General features: G+C 40.0%; 1 protein-coding gene across 1 annotated transcript; it reads left to right on the top strand.

Moving 5' to 3' along the window:
• Window positions 1–11,907: 11,907 nt before the first annotated feature.
• On the top strand, window positions 11,908–12,834 carry LOC136322749 (olfactory receptor 1J4-like). The gene has a single exon (XM_066254652.1). It carries the CDS (start codon window positions 11,908–11,910, stop codon window positions 12,832–12,834), a length of 927 nt encoding a protein of 308 aa, XP_066110749.1.
• The last annotated feature ends 1,162 nt before the right edge of the window (window positions 12,835–13,996 follow it).

The raw sequence follows: 13,996 nt of genomic DNA, 5'->3' as shown, positions 1-13,996 counted from the left end.
CTGAATTGCTTGTAGCTCAAAAAAAGGTTGCTGAGAGCCTGTCACTGGCAGTGTCTCCCACTGGTTTCCACTTGGTTCCTGGTTAGGAGGCCAGGTCTGGCACATCCAGGGGCCAGCTGCAGAAAGCATCAGTTCAGGACCTAACAACCCTTGCTAGAGTGGTATCCTACCGAAAATCTCCTCACACCTGGACCAGCTGAGGCAAATTACACTCTCTGTGATCAGCACTGGCACAGTGGCTCATGTGCATTGGATAGGGTTGAGCTTCATAGTCAGTGGGCCTAGGCACTGGATATTCTGTCCAGCTAGGCTAGATTCCACAGGGAGAAGGGAGAGAGGCTTGGAGCATAGACATTTAAAGTGTGGGTCCTCATGAGTCTATTGTTGGATCTGGTTGAGGGGCTTAGCCACCTCAGGAGGGGCACAGGCAGCCCTAGGAGAGGACTCTCTCAGTCTTCCTCCCTGAGACCTGGGTCTCCACAACTGAACGAACTTCTGCAAAGGGGACTGTCAGCCACACTCAATCTGAACTGCTGCTCACCTTGTTGGGGAGAAATAAAATTTGAGTATCCCACAGTGGCTGAAGGATCAAGCTCTGGAATAGGGGCCACATTCCCTGTACTGAGCTCCTGACCAAGAGATTCCTGAAGTAGGAGGTCCCACAAACATTGTATTCACAATCTCAGCTGCCCTAACTCACCAAGCATGCAACCTGTAGAAGTGTAGGTTGAATGAGGCCAATCTGAGCCCACACTACAGTCTTACTATGGAAGACTGTGGGAAGACCAGACAGCTGCAAGAGGAGGAGGAGAAGCTGAAATGTGGAAACAAATCTTACAGAGCTTGGGGATTTTACAGAGCTGTTGTCATCTTTAAGTGGGAGGAAGCTGATTCTTATACAAAGGTTGGTCCTTCCCACAACACAGACACAGAAAATACAGACACAAACAGCAAGAAATGCAGTAGCTGAAGACTGGGTTATAAACAACAGTTTATAACCCACAATGGGTTATAAACAACAGTTGATGCTAACCCAAGAAGAACTAGAGCCAACACTACTGGTAGTGGGTGGCAGACAGCACCAACCCTAGACTCAACTACCTACACAAGCAGCACACCCAAAGGTGGAAAGACACCAGACACTGTGGAAAATAAATACACCCAACAGGACAGACATTGCACAGTGTGTAATACACATAATCAAGGTTGACCCATAGAGCCAGGCTGCCTGAAGGGATAACTGTACTCATGAAAGTACCAATGGCATTTAATACTCATATACAAAGAGAGGGAAAATAGTACCCTCAAGAAGCATTCCTAGAACAAGGAAAGAAAAGGGCTGGAGGACAGTACCACTGAGCTCATCTTCTTCATAGAGACCACACAAAAATTTCAAAGTCAGACAGTGCTACCTAATACACAGACAAAATAAGCAGACAGAAAAATGCAACCCAAATAAATCAACAAGGGAAATCCCCAGAAAAAGAACTGAATGAGATAAATTTATATATAATTTATATAATACCAGATGTAGAGTTTAAAACAATGATTTTTAAGGATGCTCAAGGATCTTAGAGCAACAATGGATGGACATAATCAGCACATAAATAAAGAGATAGTAAGCATTAAAAAAGACATTGAAATCATTCAAAAGAACCAGTCAGAAATGACAAATACAGTATCAGAATGAAGGCTGCACTAGAAGGAATTAATAGCAGGCTGGATGAAGAAGAGGATTGAATCAATAATTTAGAGCAGTGGCTCCCAACCTTTTTTGGGCCACGGACTGATTTAATGTCAGAAAATATTTTCACGAACCGGCCTTTAGGGTGGGACAGATAAATGTATCACGTGACCGAGACAAGCATCAAGAGTGAATCTTAGACGAATGTAACAGAGGGAATCTGGTCATTTTTTAAAAAATAAAACATTGTTCAGACTTAAATATAAATAAAATGAAAATAATGTAAGTTATTTATTCTTTCTCTGTGGACCAGTACCAAATGGCCCACAGACCGGTACTGGTCCACAGCCTGGGGGTTGGGGACCACAAATTTAGAGGACAAGATAAACAAAAGCATGGAAGCAGAGCAGCGAAAAGAAAAGAGGCTCAAAAATTCTGAAGAAACTCTAAGAGAGCTCTTTGACAATATGAAGAGAAACAATATCCGCATCATAGGGGTTCCTGAAGGAAAAGAGAACAAACAAGGTATAGAGAACCTATTTGAAGAAATCATAGCTGAAATTTTTCCTAAATTGATGAAGGAAAATGTCACACAAGTTCAAGCACCACAGAGTTCCATTTAAAAAGAAACCAAAGAGGCCTACAGCAAGACACATCATAATAAAAGTGTCAAAGTTAAGAGACAAAGAAGAATACTAAAAGCTGCAAGAGAAAAGCAGTTAATTACCTACCAGAGGAGCCCCAATATGGAAGACATCGAACTTCTCAACAGAAACACTTGAGGCCAGAAGAGAATGACAAGAAATATTCAAAGCAAGAACCTACAAACAAGACCTCTTTATCCAGCAAGGATAATATTTAAAATTGAGGGAGAAATAAAAAAGCTTTTCAGACCAAAAAAAAAAAGAAAAAAACACAAGAAATTCATTAAAACTAAACCAGTACTGCAAAAAAAGTTAAGGGACTTGCTGTAAAAAGAGTAAAACAAACAAACAAACAAACAAAAACAAGAAAAAGAGGCTTGTCAATTTAAAGAATAAAATGGCAATAAACAACAATATATCAATAATAACCTTAAAGGTAAATGGATTAAATGCTCCAATCAAAAGACATTGGGTAGCTACATGGATAAGAATACAGGACTTGTACATATGCTGTCTACAAGAGACCTAATTAAGAACAAAAAAATACACATAGACTAAAAGTGAAAGTATGGAAAAAATGATTTCACACAAATGAAAATAAAATATATGTGGGGTAGCAATACTTATGTCTGACAAAATAGCCTATAAAATGAAGGCTATAGTCAGGGATAAAGAAGTTCACTACATAATGATAAAGGGAACAATTCAACAGGAGGACATAACCATTAAAAATATCTATGAGCCTAATATAGGAGCACCTAAATATATAAAGCAGATTTTGATGGATATAAAGGGCGAGATCAACAGCAATACTATAATAGTAGGGGATTTTTTTTATTTTATTCAAGCTTTTACCCCCAAACAACATATTGTTTGCACATCACAAATTGCTTTGTAAACAGAAAGGCATGTATACAGTTGCTCTGAATTCTGTAATGTTCTGACGGCTTCCTGTCAGGCACCTAGAGAGGCCTGGCCCTTGCTGGCCACCTCATTGAGAAGGGCTAATGAGTCATCATTTAAGCAAACTCTCTACACATGCACATAAAACCCCATGAAGGAACTAGCAACTTCGAATGCTTTAACAGGGTATCTTTCCAGGGTTGTCTGATTTTGTTCATTCCTAAAAGAAAGAGAGCAGGCACACGATAGGTCTTTCTCTGAACTGAAACTGTCCTGTGCAGGAACCTGACTTACAGAATGAGCTAAAGCACTGGTTCAATGACTCAAAGTACCAAGAAGAGGAAAAGCAGAGACCAGGCGCCCTAACATTATCCCGGTTTACAAACAGACAGACAGAAGCTTGAAGAGCTTGTCCAGCCAGTCACAGCAACGAGGAGCTCTTCACTGTCCAACACTTTGTCACTAACTGCCCTTACCTACAATGTCACCACAGCCTCAGAAAGGTCCTTTCTAAGAATTAAACTTCACCTATTCCTGCCACAGGTAGGATTGGGTCCAGCTGAAAGATCAAATCGCCAGAGTTCTGCTCTAGAAAAGTAGACAAACAGACTGAAAACTTATGAAAAACAATGTGTTTCACATGCTGCCATCTGTGTTAAAGATGAGGGATCATGCGTGCACACTGATGTCTGCTCTCGTTGGCATGATACTTAAGTCACACGGTGAGCTGGGGCCTACGAGGGGAGAGCCGCTCCCCCCCGCACACGTGGTCACACTCCAAAGTTGTGAGCCACGGGCCTGTGTCACCTACATCCTTAAATCCACTCCTCTTCTGTTCTTAAGATGAAACGCTGCAAAGCGTCCAGTGGGACCCTGTGGCTCTGAGGCCGGCCAGCGCATCAGGGAGCCCCCTGGCTGGCAGCAGGAGCTAACTGGCTCACATGATGTGATCTCTGTACTCGGCACAGGATAAACCTCTCCACTCCAAGCACCCTACCCACCTTCACCTTCACCTCACCTTCACCTTCACCTCACCTTCACCAGCTGAAACATGCAGGGGTGTTTTCCTGAATCAGCTCAGAACTGTGGCCTCCCAGGACTGTCAGGAGGGGCTGAGAGCACAGCAGACTGCACTCACGAATAGTAGGGGATTTTAATACCCCACTAACATCAATGGATAGATCCTCCAGACAGAAAATTAACAAAGAAACAGCAACCTTAAATGACACAGTAGATCAACTGGATTTAATAGATATCTTCAGAACCTTTCACCCCAAAGCAGCAGAATATACATTCTTTTCAAGTGCTCATGGTACATTCTCTAGAAAAAACCACATGTTAGGACCCAAAACAAGTCTCAATAAATTTAAGAAGATTGAAATTGTATCAAGCATCTTCTCTGATCACAATGGCATAAAACTAGAAATTAACTACAATAGAAACATTTAAATACATGGAGGCTAAATAGCATGTTATTAAATAACGAATGGATAACAACAAGATCAAGGAAAAATTCAAAAATTTACTTGAAACAAATGAAAATGAACATATAACAACTCAGAATTTATGGGACACAGCAAAAGCAGTTCTGAGAGGGCAGTTCATAGCATTACAGGCACACCTTAAGGAGCAAGAAAAAGCTCAAATAAACAACTTAACCCTACATCTAAAAGAACTAGAAAAAGACCAACAAATAAAGCCCAGAGGAAGTAGAAGGAAGGAAATAATAAAGATCAGAGTGTAAATAAATAAAATAGAGGCTAAAAAAACAATACAGAAGATCAATGAAACCAAGAGCTGATTATTTGAAGAGGTAAACAAGATTGATGAACATTTAACCAGACTCATCAAGAGAAAAAGAGAGAGGACTCAAATAAAGAAAATTAGAGATGAAAATTGAAAAGTAACAACTGACACCATAGAAATATAAATGATTGTAAGAAAATACTACGAAGATCTGTATGACAAATAATTGGACAATTTAGGCAAAATGGATAAATTCCTAGACATATATAATCTTCCAAACTCAATGTAGAAGAATCAAAACACCTAAACAGACTGATTACAACAAATGAAATTGAAACAGTTATCAAAAAACTCCCAGCAAATTAACACCCTGGACCAGATGGCTTCACATGTGAATTTTAGCAAATATTCAAAGAAGAACTAACACCTATCCTTGTCAAGCTATTTCAAAAAATTCAAAAGGAGGGATGAATTCCAAGCTCCTTTTATGAGGCAAGTATAATCCTCATTCCAAAACCAGGTAATGACACAACAAAGAAAGAGAACTATAGGTCAATATCCCTGATGAACTTAGATGCTAAAATTCTCAATAAAATATTAGCCAAACAGATCCAGCAATACATGAAAAAAATCATACATTATGATCAAGTGGAATTTATTCTGGGGAGGTAAGGATGGTATAATATTCATAAATCAATACAAAAGAAAGGATAAAGATCACATAATAATATCAATAGATGCAGAAAAAGCATTTCATAAAACCCAGCATCCATTTATGATAAAAACTCTCAGCAAAGTGAGAATACAAAGAACATACCTCAACATGATAATGGCCATTTATGACAAATCCATGGCTAACATCATACTGAATGGGCAAAAATTAAAAGCAATCCCCTTAAGATTCCAAACAAGGCAGGGGCCTTTCACCACTCTTTTTCCTTTTTTTTTTTTTTTTTTTTTTTTGCATTTTTCTGAGGTTGGAAATGGGGAGGCAATCAGACAGACTCCTGCACGCGCCTGACCGGGATCCACCCAGCAAACCCATCAGGGGGTGGGGCTCTGCCCATTCGGGGCCTCGCTCTGCCGCAACCAGAGCCATCCTAGTGCCTGAGGCAGAGGCCACAGAGCCATCCTCAGTGCCCGGGCAAACTTTTGCTCCAACGGAGCCTTGGCTGCGGGAGGGGAAGAGAGAAACAGAAAGGAAGGAGAGGGGGAGGGGTGGAGAAGCAGATGAGTGCTTCTCCTGTGTGCCCTGGCCGGGAATCGAACCTGGGACTCCTGCACGCCAGGCCGACGCTCTGCCACTGAGCTAACCGGCCAGGGCCTCACCACTCTTATTCAACATAGTTCTGGAAGTCCTAGTCACAGCAATAAAAGAAATAGAAAGAAAGAAAGAAAGAAAGAAAGAAAGAAAGAAAGAAAGAAAGAAAGAAAGAAAGGGCATACAAGTTGGAAAAGAAGAAGTAAAACTATCATTATTTGCTGATGACATGATTCTGTACATAGAAAACCCTAAAGTCTCAGTCAAAAACTACTAGACCTGATAAATGAATTTGGCAAGGTAGCAGGATATAAAATTAATATTCAGAAGTCAGTGGAATTTTTATACACCAACAATAAACTGTCTGAAAAAGAAATTAAGGAAACAATCTCCTTCACTATTGCAAAAAAAAAAAAAAAAAGTTCCTAGGAGTAAATTTAACCAAGGAGGTAAAGAACTTGTACTAAGAAAATTGTAAAACATTGTTAAAAGAAATCAAGGAAGATACAACCATGTGAAAGCAAATAACATGTTCGTGGATAGGAAGAATAAACATCATTAAAATGTCTATATTATGTAAAGCAATCTATAGATTCAATGCAATTCCTATTAAAATACTAATGACATATTTGAAGATATAAAACAAATAACCAAAAAATTTATATGGAACCAAAATAGAACACGAATAGCTTCAGCAATCTTGAAAATGAAGAATAAAATGGGAGGTATCACACTTTCTGATATCAAGTTATATTACAATACCTGGTCATAGTAATAGAAACAGCTTGGTACTGGCATAAGGACAGGCATATAGATCAATGGAACAGAACCGAGAACCCAGAAATTAACCCACTACTTAATGGTCAATTGATATTTGACAACGGAGGTGAGAGTATACAATGGAGTAAAGACATTCTCTTTAATAAATGGTGTTGGGAAATTGGACAGGTACATGCAAAAAAATGAAGCTAGACCACCAACTTACACCATTCACAAAAATAAACTCAAAATAGATTAAAGACTTAAATGTAATTCATGAAACCATATACATCTTGGAAGAAAACATAGGCAGCAAACTCTCTGATATCTCTCATAGCAATTATTTTTGCTGATTTAACTCCACAGGCAAGTGAAATAAAGGATAGATTGAACAAATGGAACTATATCAAACTAAAAAGCTTTTGCACAACTAAAGACCCCACGAACAAATAAAAAGGCAACCCATAGAATGGAAGAACATATTTGCCAATACATCTGATAAAGGGTTAACCAAAATTTATAAAGAACTTGTAAAACTGAACACCAGAAAGGTAAACAATCCAAAAAATGGGCAAAAAAACTGAATAGACACTTCTCCAAAGAGGACATACAAATGGCCAATAGGCATATGAAAAATGTTCAATGTCACTAATCATCAGAGAAATGCAAATTAAAACCGCAATGAGATACCACCTCACACCTGTCAGAATGGCGTTCATCAACAAAACACAGAATAAGTGCTGGCGAGGGTGTGGAGAAAAGGGAACCCTCCTGCACTGCTGGTGGGAATGCAGACTGGTGCAGCCACTGTGGAGAACTGTATGGGGTTTCCTCAAAAAATTAAAAATGGAACTGCCCTTTGACCCAGCTATCCCACTTTTAAGAATATAGCCTAAGAATATCAAATCAGTGAGTCAAAAAATATGCACCCCCATGTTTACTACAGCATTGTTTACAATAGCCAAGATCCAGAAACATCTTAAGTGTCTGTCAGTGGACGAGTGGATTAAAAAGCAGTGGTACATACACACATGAAATACTACATGGCTGTGAAAAAGAAGGAAATCTTACCTTTTGTGACAGCATGAATAGACCTTGAGATTATTATGCTAAATGAAATAAGCCAAAGAGATAAACATATCATTATGATCTAACATATTTGTGAAATCTAGTGAACAAAGTGAACTGAGGAATAGAATAGAGGCAGAGGTGGGGTCACAGGGACGAGAGGCACAGTAGTCAGAGAGAACGGGGATTAGGAGATGGGAACAGAGAAGGTAAAAGGATTACTGAAACTATATACGCGTAACACAGACTTACAGATAATAGGGGAGAAAGTAGGGGGAGGGGGTAAAGGGGTATAAAAAGAAACACAGGGGTGGTGGGTGAGGGAGTATTATTCAGTGGGACACTTGAATCTATGTAAACACAATAAATTAAAAATTAATAAAAATTTAAAAAACTTAATATAATAACTAATAATATATACTGTGGCATATCTGCTGAAAATCTAACCCTGAAATATACATAACTACATGCAAACATACACACAGAAGACATACATAATAAGATATTAATTTAATCATTGGAGAATCAGGGTGAAGCCTGTCCAGAAATTCTTTATATCATTTTCACAACTCTTCTATATCTTTAAAATTACTACCAAAAATAAATAAAATAAATAAATAAAATAAAATAAAATAAAACCATTACTAAATAAAAAGTTGAAAATCCTGTCCCGCTGGAACAATGACTAAGAAGAAAGGAGCCCAGGACATCACAAGAATCAGGGACACTGTCCCCTAGGACTCCAGTCCCTCTGGTTCTGGGACACACAGTTCCCTAAAGGGCAGTCAGAAAGTAGCCCCAGGCTTGGGGACTTTGTTTCAGCCGCTCATTAGTAATTGTTATCTTCAGACTCCTTTCCCTGGAGCTGGTTGAGGAGAATGAAGGTCTAGAAGGGCCAGGACCACAGATGCTTCTTCTCTCTGTCTGGACCTAAGGCCTCCTGAAGAAACCTGAGGAGTCGGGCAGCAGTCTGGAGCAGAAGGGTCTGACTCAGCAGTGATGGGCACAGGTCAGAGGGGCTGGGACTCTGCCTGCCCTTGGCGATGGGTCTGCCTGTGTGCTAGCGGGTCATGTGAGACTCTGTGTCTATGACTGTGTGTGTGTCTGCATGTATTGTGGCTGTTTCAGTATGTGCTTGTCTGATAGGTGAGTGTGTGCTATGTATCTAACTCACAGCCTGACCCTCTTCCTGAGTTAGACATTATATAGGCCTTGTTGTAGTGGGTATAGACCAAGTGACCAGGTTCCTGTTGTGTGACTAGGGACTCCTGGTCCATGCCTGTGACCATAAACACCTGCAGCACAGCCGGGTATCGGGAGTGAGATTGTCGTCTCGGCTGCTGGACAAGAAGACGCCGACCTCACAGAGGCCCAAGGTCAGAGAGGGCTCACACCTCTCTCCACAGGGTGTGCTGCTGCCCATGCCAGCAGTGTTTGTGGGTGACACACTTGTGGCTGAGAGCCGACAGTTGTATTGGTTGGTTTTCCCAGTGTGCGTGTTACCATGTGTATGAGGGGGCGGGAACATATCTCTCTGTAATAGGAGCAAGTGTGCTGATGGAGTACTGAGTGTGTGGCTGGGTGTGCATGTGTGTTGTTGGTGTGTGTTTCCTATGTAATTTTTGAATTGTGTGTGATCAAGTGTGTTCCTGATGACATTTGTGTACAGTGCCTGAATTATGCATATATGGTGAGTAGAGTGTTTAACACATGTCATAATTCAAGTATGTTGTGCATTGTGAGTGTGAATGTGGTTGTGTGGTATAGGTCTTGCTTTAAGTGTGACATACGACTTGTATGTATGTATATGAATGTTTATGGGCTGAACCACATACTGGCGACCTGTCCCTTAGGATGGGATCTTAGTCACAGGTGACTGGAATCTTCAAATCAGCACTCTGTGTATATTTGTGTGTGTGTGTGTGTGTGTATGTGTGTGTTGTGGGTATATGATCTGCTTCTGTGACCTTAAAGTATTTTCTGAGATGTCTTCCTGCTGGGGCACCAGGAGCTGAGATAACCAAGGTCTTAAGTCCCTGTTTCTTGAAATGGCTCTTGTATCGTTTTCATGAACCTGAGTGTGACTGAGTTATTTACAATTTTGCAACCCTTTCTTTACTTTTATTAAACATCCCATGGCAAAAAAAAGGTATTTCAGGCATCAAACTGTCTGAAGTTTTGGGAATAATCACTATCAAACTGCAATGAAATACTGGGAAATTTAACAAAATCCTCTGCCTCAGTTTCCTCATGTATAAAAAGGAAAGAATTATACTTGTCTCATGAATCTTGTGGATACCTTCGGTAAATATTTATATAAATAGAAGTCAATGTATTTGAGAATGTTCTATTACTTGAAAAGATTATGAATATGTAGGAATTTAATTAGCTAGGAAAAGGACTAAGAACATTTTGGATAACTTTGTGTCCTTACAGCTACAAAATAATATCATTGTGCTTGACTCCCCTAACCAACAAAAGGGAGGATCCCACTTGTGATGGTTAGGAGTGTGGGTCCTAATCACACAGAAATGTTAGATTGAACCTGGGAAGCAGTAATAATTTTTAATCTATAAAAAGTGGTAGTACATCCAGTTATATACATTACATATCATATATATATATATATATACACACACACACTTACATGTGTGTGTGTGCCATTCGGTCGCCAACTACACTGTTGTGTGCCCACAGCAATTGTATCATTTAGGTTTCTATTTCTTAAAAGCTAAAATAGCTGAAAGGACACATAATTTTAGTGCAGCTGTGACGAGATCTTAAACTCTGGGAATTTAGTCTGACGTGTGGATTTACTTTGTATACGTAGGTAAAGTCCTCAGCCCAGTACCCAAATGTTTACCTAAATATTCAACATCATTATAAAAATATTTTGAAGACTGTTCAGACATCAAGTAACTTTAAGTGTCCATCTGTTTGAAGACTGTCCATGATTTTACAGTTGTAGGTCAATGGGACCGGGCAGGTTCACTGGAGTGTGACAATGCTCCAACAATATCAACTCTGCACTGGAGTGTCTTTTATTTTTTTATTTCTATTTTCTGAGAGAGAGATAGACAAGAAGGACAGAGAGAAGGAGAAAGATAAAAAGCATCAACTCTTACTTGCTTCATTTAGTTGTCTATTGATTGTTTCTCCTAATTTGGCTTCAAGCTAACAACCTTGGGCTCAAGTCAGTAACATAGGGATGACATGGAGAACCCGCACTCAAGCTGGAAAGGAGGTTCTCAAGCCAAGAAACACACGTGTTAGCTGCTGACCTTGTGGATTTGAACCAGAAACATCAGCATCCTGTGTGGATGCTCTATCCACTCTGCCACCACCAGTCAGGCTGGAGCCTCATGTTTTTTAAGGTATAAGCCACTAATACCAATTTTGTGGGATCGATGCTCTTTATGCCACAGTGAGTCAGTGTGGTGTGGCTCTGGCCTGGGGGAGAAATGATCCCTCCGTGCCCATCACGATCTAACCTCACAGAAGTGGGGACCTTGCTCTTCGTGTACACTGCTGCATCTCCGTCCTTAGTGCCTCAAGACACAGACTCAGTATCAGTAAACTATGGTTCAAGGAAACTGTGAATGCCCTTTTGCTTCTGTGTAAAAAACTCTTGTTGGCTGCGTTAGGAGTGCAATGTTTTCCTGGATCCTCACTGGGATAGTGTGAGGATGCATCCACATACAGGTGTCATAAATTAATAGGTGTGTAGTCAAACATTCATAATGTTTCCAGAAACTGACAGTATGAGACATCATGGCCCTGGGCGTCTTTCCATGTTGCTGAGAGTCCCAAACCTCCTTCCTCCCCAGCAGACGGGGAGCAGCATGGGGCCCGAGAACCAGAGCAGCTTGTCTGAGTTCCTCCTCCTGGGGCTCCCCATCCGGCCAGGGCAGCAGCGCGGGTTCTTCACCCTGTTCCTGGGCATGTACCTGACCACGGTGCTGGGCAACCTGCTCATCATCCTGCTCATCAGGCTGGACTCCCGCCTGCACACGCCCATGTACTTCTTCCTCAGCCACTTGGCCTTCTCTGACATTTCTCTGTCATCTGTCACTGTCCCCAAGATGCTCACGAACATGCAGACTCGGCAACAATCCATCTCCTATGTGGGATGCATGGCTCAGATGTATTGTTTCATACTTTTCGTTTGTATAGACAATTTCCTTCTGGCAGTGATGGCATATGATAGGTACGTGGCCATCTGTCACCCTTTACGCTACACCACCATCATGAGGGAGGGGCTGTGTGTGCTGCTGGTGGCTGGCTCCTGGATTGTTTCCTGTGGCACTGCCCTGACACACACCCTCCTCTTGGTCCGACTGTCCTTCTGTGCGGAAAACACCATCAGCCACTTCTTCTGTGACCTTGCTGCACTCTTGAAGCTGAGCTGCTCTGACATCTCCCTCAATGAGTTGATCATCTTCACCGAGGGAGGCATGGTTTTATTCTTGCCTTTGGGTGTTATTTTGGGCTCATATGTTTATATAGGAATCATCATCCTGAGGGTCCCCTCCACTGTGAAACTCTTTAAAGCCTTTTCCACCTGTGGCTCCCATCTCTTTGTGGTGTCCTTATACTACGGGACAGTTGCAAGTATATATTTTTTCTCCTCATCATTGGGTTCAAAGGATATCATTGCTTCGGTCATGTACACAGTAGTTACCCCCATGCTGAACCCCTTCATCTACAGCCTGAGGAACAGAGACATCAAACAGGCCTTGAAAATATTTGTCAATAGGGTTAGTTTTTAAGTGGCAATCACTAAATCCTCATATTGCAGTCAGAAGCAAGTGAGATATTATCAATAGCTCCTAAAGTTACCGTATGGTTGTCATCTCCTTATAACTTTATTGAATAGGCATTTTTTTGTCATGTGTATGTGTTGTTAATATGTCAAGTTGGTCATGTTTGCCACCTGGATTGTTAAGAATTATTTATTTCTGATTAATATAGTTTCCTTGTTCTTTGTCTATTTTAAGATGTATGCAAAATCTTATGCAAAACATTGCACAATTCTAAATGCGGATTTTTATTTTGTTCTTTGAGACATGTCTGTCTTTCTGTATATTGTGAGAACATACTGACTTAGCATCATGAACATCTGTTCATCATGAACCTGGATTTTCTTTAAACCCATTCCTTTATGCTGGCTTACACCAGCTTTAAGCTGATTTGGTGTATTTCTTCCCAACTCACATTCAGTGACATAGTATTGGAAGACCTCAATCATCCATGGTTGGACTAATTACACTACGAAAATGGGCAGGAACTACAAAGTGAGGCTTTATAAAAAAGAGAGAGGAAGATTTTTATAAGTATATTTAACAACACACCACTCTGTTTATGATTAGAAGATATCTGTACCAATGGGTCCTACCTAATACCTCACCTACTTCTGATATTAGTGAATTACTTTATAGCTGTATCTATAGATCTAGACACATATATACATATAGATAAACAGAGATATTGTAATAGTATAGGAAGCAATGATGAAGCTTTCTTGAGGTTAATGTTTACATGGTATTTCTTTCCCATCATTTTACTCTTTTTTATGAGCTTATCTCTGTGAGATGTCTGTCCATTGTTAATTGTGTAAAGTTCAATTTTGCTATTTTTATGTTGAACAACATTAGAATATCAATGGACAATTTAATTACTGACATCTAAAGTAATCATAATATATTGGAGTTTTTATTTTCCATATTACAATGCATTTCATTTGATACACCTGTTTCACATTTATTCTCTTGCCTTCCTCCTTTCAATTTAATAAATACATATTTTGTTACTCTAACACCCCTTGTAAACATATTAATCATTCATTATTATTATAATTTTATAATTCTTTTCTGTGCATGTGCTGACATTACTTTTTACTTTCTTCTTAAATATTTAAATTGCATTTTAATA

Source organism: Saccopteryx bilineata, chromosome 2 (genome assembly GCF_036850765.1).
Source record: "Saccopteryx bilineata isolate mSacBil1 chromosome 2, mSacBil1_pri_phased_curated, whole genome shotgun sequence".
Taxonomy (NCBI): Eukaryota; Metazoa; Chordata; class Mammalia; order Chiroptera; family Emballonuridae; genus Saccopteryx; species Saccopteryx bilineata.
This window is presented reverse-complemented; position numbering and strand designations above follow the sequence as displayed.